Source organism: Scaptodrosophila lebanonensis, unplaced genomic scaffold (genome assembly GCF_003285725.1).
Source record: "Scaptodrosophila lebanonensis strain 11010-0011.00,11010-0021.00 unplaced genomic scaffold, SlebRS2 tig00000098-arrow-pilon, whole genome shotgun sequence".
NCBI classification, from domain to species: domain Eukaryota; kingdom Metazoa; phylum Arthropoda; class Insecta; order Diptera; family Drosophilidae; genus Scaptodrosophila; species Scaptodrosophila lebanonensis.
Window position 1 is genome coordinate 3668742 of NW_022060568.1, and position 9863 is coordinate 3678604.

The following is a 9863-nucleotide window of genomic DNA, read 5'->3' on the forward strand; positions in this document are numbered from 1 at the left end:
ATATGTACATAAATATTTAGGTGTATATGTATGTGATTAAGCATACATATGTATGTATGTATGTATGTACATATGCCGTTTTGGCGCGATCCAACCTACAATCATTTATAGCAAAAAGGTTACAAAATTCGTTATGAATTTTAAACTAACTTTAAGATTAGTTTATCTTTAGCATTGTAACATAATAAAGGTATGGTTTGACACAAACTACACATTGCATGTTATTAGAGACATAATAGCTTTTATTTTTTATAGTCATGACAATAAAATCAAGTACTACGTTTGAATTTATTTGAAGTGTTCGTATTCCCTGCTCTTTTTCGTTTATTTAACGGATTGCGCGGATCGTAAACATCATCACCATACCAGTTATCACCTTTGGTAGACGCATCCTTCGCTAATACTGGCACAGCAGTATTGAAATTTAAGGTGTGCACCAGCCATTCATCGCCGCGAATTTCTTTTTCCACTACAGCATCCTCTGGTTGCTCCTCTTCCGCCTGATTAGTTGGAGTGCTGGGCGTTTGCTTAAGTGTGTCCAACTTGGATCGGAACTTGGACAGTAATTGCAGCGTAAACTCCTCCCTATTTAAAAGTATTTGTTTATCTAAAGGTTCATATAATTATTTATCATTCGTAAACACCTACCTAGCTTGTCCTTTGAGCTGTTTTGTTTTCGCTGAATATTTTTCTTTGGATTCTAGAAACTCATCGATATAATGATTATCGCCGGTTTCTTTTATGGGATTTTTGTTTGATTTTTTATCATCCTCTTTATCATTTGAGAGTAGCTTTTCTTTCGTTGCTTTATCCATTTGATATTGCTTCTTTAGAGAGGCGATTTCTTCACGGATTTTGGACCTGTAACAAAAATGTATACACAGATAAATAAAAGCATTAACATTAAAAATATACGTTTCACATGTTTAAATACGTGACATAGAGTATAGTGCTATCCCTTACTATCCTCCATTTAAATTTAGAGCTCAGATAGCCCTATCTCATTCTTCATTCATAGAATGCACGAAAGTTGTAAGTACATTGAAAAGTAAATTCGCGTTTTTTTTAACACCTTCATACTTACTTTTCCTGTGAGATTTTTAGTGATTTCTCCTTTTCCCGTGTCATTAAAACGTCATCTAATTCCTCCAAATCCTCATCCAAATCTTTAGATTCTGCTGGTGGTGGGGCTAAACGTTTTTCTCGACCCCCCGACCGACTTGAACCTGCAGCAAGTTTCATTTTTATCAGTTCCGAGGCACTCGAAGCTGTTTTGGAGATAGTAGCCGGAGCCTCATCGTCACTACAGTCCTCTGACAAATTCTCTTCACCCTCAACTTTTTCTCTAGTAGGTACACTGATAGGTTCTTTGCTTAGATTTGGATCATCACCTGCATCATGCAGGGATTTCGCTTTGCCAGCATTTTGTTTAACAAATTGAGTTGTTTCCTGCTCATCGCCTTCCGCTTCTTCACCAAAGGATAACAGTCCGAAGTTTCTAAAATGTGTGTAATTCAGAATGAAACTTTTTAGTTGGGAAATCCCTAATTTAAACCTACTTGACACCCTTTTTTTCTTTCTTTTTAGTTTTCTTCATAGGTTTAGCCAGCTCTCGCGGCACAATGTCATCAAAGGGATTGCTTAGCACTTGCGTACTAATTATGCGATGTGTGTGCATTGGCCGCTCCTGGTGATCCACTAAGCCTTCCTCCAGCTTCAGCATATTGTAAATTGTATCACCGGTAACCTTGCCAAAAAGTGTATTTTTATTTTGCAGTTCCGGCGTGGCCGCAAATGTGAAGAAGAATTGGGATGCATTGTCATCGGTTTTGCTGTTTGCCATTCCCACCAGCCCGCGCCTGGTGTAGCGCAGTCGGGAGTGGAATTCATCTTTAAAAGGCTGGCCGTAGATGGATTCACCGCCCGTACCATCGCCATTCGGATCACCACCTTGCACTATAAATCCCTTGACCACTCGGTGGAAGACTGTATTGTTATAGTATTTTTCTAGACATAGCTGCACAAAGTTCCGACATGTCTTGGGGCACTCCCTGGCCCATAATTCGATATCAATGTCGCCAACTGTTGTCTTCAGCAGTACTTTGCCGGTCGTCTGTGGCTCTTGAATATAAATGTTGCTCATGATTTCAACTTAAGTACAGTGTTCTGAAAAGATTTCCAGGTGAAGTCTGCACTAAGTTGTGCTCAATCCTTGTGACCTTTGATTAAAGTGATATGTTTTTTTTTGTGGTCTTTTGAACAATTTCAAATAAAGCGAGAGAGAAACTAGATGAAACTTATGTAGCTGCACCGATTAGCAAAACAAATATCGATAAGGTGCAGTCGATACTATCGTCGATTTTTATTTGATTTTCAATATTTGAATTTGCGCAAGCGCGAAAGTTGTGTAGCCCTGGACGCGCTCTTTAGCGAATGCGAATGTCCCACATTTGTGCGAATGGCACAATACATTGGTAAAAAGGTCTAATCGTTGTCCTGGAAAAACGTATTCAAACTTCAAAAGTAAAAACAAATAGGGGAAAAGTTTACCAAAAATTATATTAAATAAAAGTGTGAAAGAGCATGGCTATAATGTATAAGAAAAAAGCTCAAAATGATACGAATATTTGATTAAAATGGTTAAAAGGAGTAGCGCCAAAATAGATTTTGTGTGTGTTTGTTTGTGCGAAAAATCGATATAAAGTATGTATGTATTATTCGTAGGCAATGCCAAAATCGTTGAGAAACTTTTAATGTAAGTACATAATATTTTAAAGTTTAGTGAATAAACGTTTGTGCGTTTAAGATATTTTATTCTATAGTTTTATATACCAACTCCTAATCTATTTCCGCTTTAAAATATCTCTGTGTCCTGTGCTCAATGATTTGTGTTAAAAAGTGTATACAGTTATGTCGGTCTGTATATCTTAGTGCCTACAAAAGTTGAAAGTCATTAAACTTGGCCTCGACACCTTTTTATAAGACGCGGAAATCAAAGTTTTTACCATCGAATTTGGCTTGTTTTAAACATTTATTAAGGCGTTTTAAGTTTTTATATATGTATGTATATACTTGTATATATATATATACACATTTACATGTATACGAACTTTGGGGTTGTTCCACACGCTTTCTATTTTAGTGGACCAGTGGGACGAGCGCTATTAGCAAAAAAAAACACTCCCGTGTTTATCCTTAACAGCTGTTATACACACATGAAATTTAAATGCCAGCACACTTAGATGAAAATTTCTGATCAGTTTTAATGGTTTGTGTCTCAGCTAATTAACTGTTGGGTTGGTTTAAGAAAAAAATGCTCAAATTTGTATTATTAGTTTATTAATAAAGAAAAATGTTTTTTGGACACGCATCTCTTGCAGATATCTACAAAAATAGCACCGAAAAAATGCATTCCGTCGGTGGAGATTTGCAGGTCGGCGGTACTAGCAATCAACGACGCAACGGCAACCTAAACAATGGCAGTGGTATGGTAAATACTGGCAATCACAATGGCACCAGTCGTCGCAAATCCCTAAACTATCAGCCCCAGCTTCAGTTCAGTCACAAATCAAATTGCGATGACACGATTCTCTGCTCCACTGCCGGTGGACGCTTTAGTCCGCATCCCAATGAGATATTTTTACAGCAGGCTGGTAAACTGACCGTGCCGCCATTGGAGAAATTTGATGATTCGGTCACCTGTTGTCTGCCACCACCGTCACCTGCACCAAATAGCGATCGCTTTGCCGCCGACATTGGACAAACCCAGTCTATAAATGCCAATGGTAATGGCAGCAACCAAATGCAAATGCAGCAACAGCTCAACCATTATCAGCACTCACAACCCTATCCCCTCTCATCATCGAACTCCACATCATCGCTATGCACAAATTCGGGTAGCACCCAATCCTCGGGTGGGGTCAAGCCCGACAACTCAGCTTCCACGGCCAACAAGAATGCGATGGTCGGTAAATATTCGATGAGTGGGTGCTCCCAACGAGCGTTGTCGCCAAACTCTCGATACCGTTTAGATCGCTATCGCGAGCCGCAACAAACAAAGAAGGTAAAAATGTTGGAGAACATTAGCACAACCTCACCGTCGCCCTCAACTTCGTCGTCAACGCGTCTCTTCTTACCTCCAAATGCACCCTTGCCCCTGGTGCAGTGTGATACGTATGGCTATCTGGCCTCTACAGTGCATACACCGGTGAAACGTTATGTGCCCACTCCACCGCCAGCAAGTGATCTGTACACGGATCTGGGCAGTAGCCTTCCAGCAGTAGCCTCCAGTGTCTCCAATGGGGGCTCGGCGACAGCTCAGTATGTGAACACCATGCCTTATGGCTATCGTTCCAGCAAATGCTGTCACAATGACGCAGTCGATGCTCAAAACAGCTTCAATAAGAGCGCACAAACGTTCAATCTAATAAACGCATCCTGCCCCTCGCCTGGCCTATCATCGTCGGGGATGTCGGTGACCTTTTCGGCAGCCTCCACATGCTCGCCCGTTATGACAACGGGCCTATGCAAGGCAAATCGGCCGACGGTCGGTCAAAACGGCATGGGATTGCACAGTTTACCACTCGTTGGGGAGCAATATGAGAAGTCAGTGGTGTGTCCAAATAATGCGCGCCTGACCACGCCCGAAGATGCCGATTCGGTAATTACACCGGGTGCCTCAGCTGGCACTTGTCTGCATTGCAACACTGCCCGTCGCACCACTGGTGTGCATCAGACCACACAAACCACGGGTCCCATCAGTCCCGTGCCCATCTCCCAACAGCCGATCGGCAGCGAGACGTCTATCTCCAAGCAAACTTATTGCGCAGCAGCTGCCAGCAATGGTCACGACCACTCGAACATTGTCACCCTATCGCCCTCCACAGTTGAATCGAATGTCCTGCAGCTGTCACCCACACAACAAATGCAACAACAGCAACAGCAACAACAGCAGCAGCAACACCAACAGGCAAAATTAGTAGACAGCAACAACATGCAATTTCATTGTCAGAATCAAAGTCAACAAAATCAAAATCAGCAACAACAGCATCAGCAACAGCAACAGCAACAACAGCAGCATCAGCAACAATTGTTTACACCACAGTCTACAAATGGTGGCCCCTCGATGATGTCAACAGCCAACTCACCGCGTCTTCAGCAGCAGCAGCATCAACAACAACAGCAGCAGCAGCAGCAGCAGCAGCAGCAACAGCAACAACAGCAGCCGCAACAGCTGCATCACATGCATGTGCAGCCGCAACAACAATCGGTTCAGGTGTTGCCGCAACAACAACAATCGCATCGGTACTCATGCAAAAAGCGGATCAGCTTTTATTTGAGGAAAGAGGTTTCACGTTTCTTCGGCGTGGAAGCGAGCACTGAGGCTGAAGATTTTGCGATATGGACTGGAAGACATCGTCGTTTTGCCATACGACGCTTTGGGGCGCTGGACTCGGAAATTGATTATAATGTGCCCATGAGTCGGGATGTGCGTCCCAATTTGGAGCTGAATGCCAATATGCCACAATTCCATCAGAATTATTATGCACCGGATCGTCCAGATATTTTGCCTGCTCACGACGCACAAAATGTGGACATGGGGCTGCACGGCCGAAGACGAAAACTGTATTCCAATAACAATGATTTCCACACGGGTGATTATGTGGAGCGCAAGGCGTCTGTGGCGCACATGATGATGACTAGCATTAGTTATTTAATAAATATATTCAATAAGCGACCATCTGCCTATGGCAATCGAAGGCAGCGTCAATGGTCGCGCAGCTTTGCGCCGATGCATGTGAGACGAGCTTCCCAGCATGGCGAACAGGAACTGGAGGATGGGGCCATTGCCGATGGACTGGCAGCGCTTGTCGCCGAAGAAGTGTTCTTCGATAATCCATGCGAGCCAACAACATCTACGGCCACGAACAATGTAAACGAAGAGAACGGGGATCTCTTGCGGCAGCCGAATAAACAAAATGCAGCTGCTGGCAGCTCTGTAGGTGTTGGTGTCTACATAGGAGAACGACATCATGGCTGGCGGACTTCGGCGCTAAATGGCATCAATAGTGATATTTTGATTGCTGATCAAAACCCACGTATGAACGTCGCCCAGCAGGCAAATCTGCATCAGGGCAGCAGCTCTGGTCAGGGACAGCCAGTGGTGCGTGGTGTAGCGAGTTCGGGTCGTGGCACTCGGATAGCAGCCCAATTGCTTGATGGTGTCCTGGAGAATTCCAGAAGACCACCGGCACGTCGTATCAAGTATTTCAGTGTGAATGATCTGGACGATCGCTCGGATCACCGACCTTTCTTCACATACTGGATAAATACGGTCCAAACTGTGGTCTTATTTCTGTCGATCGTCTGTTATGGCATTGCACCGATAGGGTTCGGAACCGAGCAAAAGACTGGACAGGTTCTAGTCACCAGTCTCAGTCTACAAACAGTACAGCATGTGGAGCAGCGAAACTTTTGGATCGGACCACGAAATAATGATCTGGTGCATATGGGCGCCAAGTTTGCGGCATGCATGCGAAGGGATATGAAAATTATTGATGTGGTTACCAAGACCAGGAGGCAGGAGCGTGAAACGGCATGTTGCATACGAAACGATGATTCGGGGTGTGTGCAAAGCTCGCAAGCCGATTGTTCTATACGTGGTCTATATCCGACGGTAAGTAAAATTTACTACAAGATTAACAATTATAACAAAAATTGGTTAAAGTACATCCTTAAATTGTCTTAACAATTTAATAGATATGAGGAATATAAAAATTAAATTAATTTCCATTCAAGAACAAGAATAATTGAAGAAGGAATACAACTTCACTTTATTATTGTTTTTTGTAATTTGCAGAAATCCATATCTACGTGGAAGAAATGGTCACCAGGCGAATCAGGGCCAGGTGGTCGTATTTCTGGCTCAGTATGTGGTCTAGATCCAAAGTTTTGCGACGCCCCGGCTTCTATAGCGCCTTATGAATGGCCAGACGATATAACTAAGTGGCCGATTTGCCGTAAAACCAATTCGTTTTCACAGCGCTATCGCTATAAGGATCACACTGCCGAACATATGGTCTGTGAAGTAATCGGCCATCCGTGCTGTACAGGAGTATATGGTGAATGTCGCATAACCACTAGGGAGTACTGCGACTTTGTAAATGGCTATTTCCACGAGGAAGCGTCGCTTTGCTCACAAGTATGTCAAATTTGTAAAGAAACAGAACTGGAACATAACTAAAATTGTTCGATTTTACAGATATCGTGCCTGAACAATGTATGCGGCATGTTTCCATTCTTCTCCGTGGAAATTCCAGATCAGTTTTATAGACTGTTAACATCACTCTGCATGCATGCTGGTGTCCTACACTTGGCAATAACACTTATCTTCCAGCATTTGTTTCTTGCTGACTTGGAGCGATTGATTGGACCCATACGCACAGCTGTTGTCTATATTGGATCGGGCTTAGCTGGTAATCTGACGAGCGCTGTTTTAGTACCGCATAGACCTGAGGTATGATCTGTGAAATCTGGCATACAAATGATTAAGTTTGAAATTATTTGCGATGGCATGATTTTTGCAGGTCGGCCCTTCAGCTTCGCTTTGTGGAGTGATATCTTCATTGGTTGCATTGCTTATATTAATGCATTGGAAGCATTTACATAAGCCCCATTTAGCATTATTCAAGTTGGTGGTATTGTGTGCCGTCCTCTTTGGCATCGGCACTTTGCCATATCAGCTCAATTTTGCTGGTTTGCTTGCTGGTGTGGCCTGCGGTGCTTTCCTGACTGTGTCTTTGGTGCCCTTCGCAAGTTTCACCAAATATGGCCGGAGGAAAAAGGTGAATTCTACAGAGCTAAAGCAACTTGAGCATCGTGTTCTTAGTGATTTACATTTTCCTCGCTTGTATTTCCCAGATAAATCTCATTTGGACGTGCATTATGTTCCATGTGTTTGTGTACTCGGTCCTGCTGGCTACGTTCTACATATTCCCCAGTGAGTTTAGCACATTTAACTTTGGGGATGTGTTCGGCAATAGCTATGGTAGTGCCACAAATAGCAACATTGGACATCCATCTGGAGATGTTATAAGCAGCAGCAGCAGTCGTAAATATTCCCAAACGCAGAAGCCACAATATTATTACCATCATCATTCCGATGACATTATAAGGAACAGTGCAGCATTTACTGATGGAACGGGCATTTCGGTAAGATATATACATACAAACACTCTTGCTTTTGTAAAAAAATTATGGTATCACCCATTTAAAATTTGATCATCAATATCTAAACTATACTATAATTTTTCACGTTTCGTTCTAGCATATAATCCATGCTGAAGGACAAAGACAAAAAAGTGTTCAACACTGGCAAGAGGCAATATATAGCCGATCCTTCGTCTACCATTCGAATCACAGCGATCGCAGTTATAAAAATAACGGAAATACAGCTGAACATGCAAATATATCCAAGAGGAAAGAGATTTTCAACTCTTTAGAGCTCGGTAGATTAAATCTAAAGAATAATTCTCATCTTATATCTGAAACAGGCGCGACGGCAACTAAAACGAATCATAAGTATGTAATTAATATGAATGGTACAGAATTTAAAGGGCTATAAATCCTCCATGTTTTAATCATTGGCATTACTATTTAATAATAATAATAATGAACATAAAATGTGCAATAGTAGAGGGCACGAAAATATATACCTACATACATACATATACCCTAAGAAATCAGATGAATAAAATAGCAGTTTTCTCTTCAGAAAATTGAGACATTGACAAGCAGCTGCACTAATAAACTAAACTCGTTTAAAAATTCAATTCAATTTGTTATCAGCGACAGCGCCTTTTAATCATCTTTAGTCGAGTTACAGTCAATACGTACATATTTGTAAATGCTTAAATTATAGTCTGGAATTACCAACGGGGACGACCTCCACCGCCGCCGCCGCCTCCTCCTCCCCCGCGTCCTCTGCCGAATCCTCCACCACCGCTGCGGCCACCACCACTTCTAAATCCTCCTCCACCGCCGCCGCCACCGCCACCAAAGCTATTACGACCACCGCCTCCACCACGACCACCACCTGAAACGAAAAATTGATTAAAGATTGCGATACATATGAGTATCTTCCTGTTTGCTTTTGTACTTACCGAAACCGCCACCACCGCGTCCTCTTCCACCACCAACTCCACCTGCAGGACCCTTTCTCTTAGCACCTTTTGGCTGTGGTGGTTTGGGAAGGAACCGTGCAATTGGTAAAAGTTTACCAGGATCGATGAATAGCTTCTGATTTGGCTTAAAACTGTGGGCTTGCACATTCTCTGAGAGCTTTATCGACACCGAATAGTCGCGAACTGTGCCGAATATCTCATCAATCTTGCCAATTTGTTCTTTATTTTCAAGGAATATTGGTGCATTAAAGTACGGCACATCATCGATGCCAACTTTACAAACAAGATCGTTTTGGCATGTGTAGGTGAATTCTCCCAAGGGAATAACACGCTCTGGCGGCCCTTGATCGAAATTGTTGCGTCCTCCTCTAAACCCGCCTCCACCACCACCACCACCACTACGACCACCGCCGCCACCACGTCCTCCGCCAAATCCTCGACCGCCGCCGCCGCCACCACCGCCTCCACCACCGCTCCTAAAGCCTAAAAACAAAAATATTAAATTAATGTTTGAGCCGCAAGCCATAGTACACTCCGACTTATTTGTCCCTACCTCCACCGCGTCCTCCCCCACCACCTCCTCGTCCAGGACGTCCAAAACCCATTCTTTCTAATTAAAATAAATGACAGCGTCCAAACAAAACCGGGAGGAAAACAATTCCATAAACACGTGCTTTGAGC

The 9863-nt window shown here is 43.0% G+C and overlaps 3 protein-coding genes across 3 annotated transcripts; 1 reads left to right on the plus strand and 2 right to left on the minus strand.

Annotated features, from left to right (window-relative positions):
- Nucleotides 1-219: 219 nt before the first annotated feature.
- Nucleotides 220-2285, minus strand: LOC115627860 (spliceosome-associated protein CWC27 homolog). The gene is made up of 4 exons (XM_030523721.1): nucleotides 1560-2285; nucleotides 1085-1498; nucleotides 649-861; nucleotides 220-585 (listed from the first exon to the last, which is right to left on the minus strand). The coding sequence occupies exons 1-4, from the start codon at nucleotides 2141-2143 to the stop codon at nucleotides 270-272; spliced, it is 1527 nt and encodes a 508-aa protein (XP_030379581.1). The 5' UTR covers nucleotides 2144-2285; the 3' UTR covers nucleotides 220-269.
- Nucleotides 2286-2682: 397 nt separating this feature from the next.
- On the plus strand, nucleotides 2683-8831 carry LOC115627741 (inactive rhomboid protein 1). Its single transcript, XM_030523516.1, has 7 exons — nucleotides 2683-2755; nucleotides 3381-6676; nucleotides 6860-7201; nucleotides 7262-7516; nucleotides 7587-7844; nucleotides 7921-8211; nucleotides 8327-8831. The coding sequence occupies exons 2-7, from the start codon at nucleotides 3407-3409 to the stop codon at nucleotides 8621-8623; spliced, it is 4713 nt and encodes a 1570-aa protein (XP_030379376.1). The 5' UTR covers nucleotides 2683-2755; nucleotides 3381-3406; the 3' UTR covers nucleotides 8624-8831.
- On the minus strand, nucleotides 8827-9787 carry LOC115627742 (probable H/ACA ribonucleoprotein complex subunit 1). Its single transcript, XM_030523517.1, has 3 exons — nucleotides 9736-9787; nucleotides 9168-9644; nucleotides 8827-9094 (listed from the first exon to the last, which is right to left on the minus strand). The coding sequence occupies exons 1-3, from the start codon at nucleotides 9785-9787 to the stop codon at nucleotides 8928-8930; spliced, it is 696 nt and encodes a 231-aa protein (XP_030379377.1). The 3' UTR covers nucleotides 8827-8927.
- Between the last annotated feature and the right edge of the window lie 76 nt (nucleotides 9788-9863).

What these genes read in the sequence shown, in the direction of transcription:
- LOC115627860 (XM_030523721.1), bottom strand. Translation starts at nt 2,143, where the DNA reads ATGAGCAACATTTATATTCAAGAGCCACAGACGACCGGCAAAGTACTG. An exon ending in AAAGAAAAAAAGGGTGTCAA is followed by an intron (nt 1,499 to 1,559) that starts GTAGGTTTAAAT and finishes CACACATTTTAG; the next exon opens with AAACTTCGGACTGTTATCCT. An exon ending in CTAAAAATCTCACAGGAAAA is followed by an intron (nt 862 to 1,084) that starts GTAAGTATGAAG and finishes TTTTTGTTACAG; the next exon opens with GTCCAAAATCCGTGAAGAAA.
- LOC115627741 (XM_030523516.1), top strand. Translation starts at nt 3,407, where the DNA reads ATGCATTCCGTCGGTGGAGATTTGCAGGTCGGCGGTACTAGCAATCAA. An exon ending in AAGCGTCGCTTTGCTCACAA is followed by an intron (nt 7,202 to 7,261) that starts GTATGTCAAATT and finishes TCGATTTTACAG; the next exon opens with ATATCGTGCCTGAACAATGT. An exon ending in CTGATGGAACGGGCATTTCG is followed by an intron (nt 8,212 to 8,326) that starts GTAAGATATATA and finishes GTTTCGTTCTAG; the next exon opens with CATATAATCCATGCTGAAGG.
- LOC115627742 (XM_030523517.1), bottom strand. Translation starts at nt 9,787, where the DNA reads ATGGGTTTTGGACGTCCTGGACGAGGAGGTGGTGGGGGAGGACGCGGT. An exon ending in TGGGGGAGGACGCGGTGGAG is followed by an intron (nt 9,645 to 9,735) that starts GTAGGGACAAAT and finishes GCGGTGGTGGAG; the next exon opens with GCGGTGGTGGCGGCGGCGGC. An exon ending in AAGAGGACGCGGTGGTGGCG is followed by an intron (nt 9,095 to 9,167) that starts GTTTCGGTAAGT and finishes TTTTCGTTTCAG; the next exon opens with GTGGTGGTCGTGGTGGAGGC.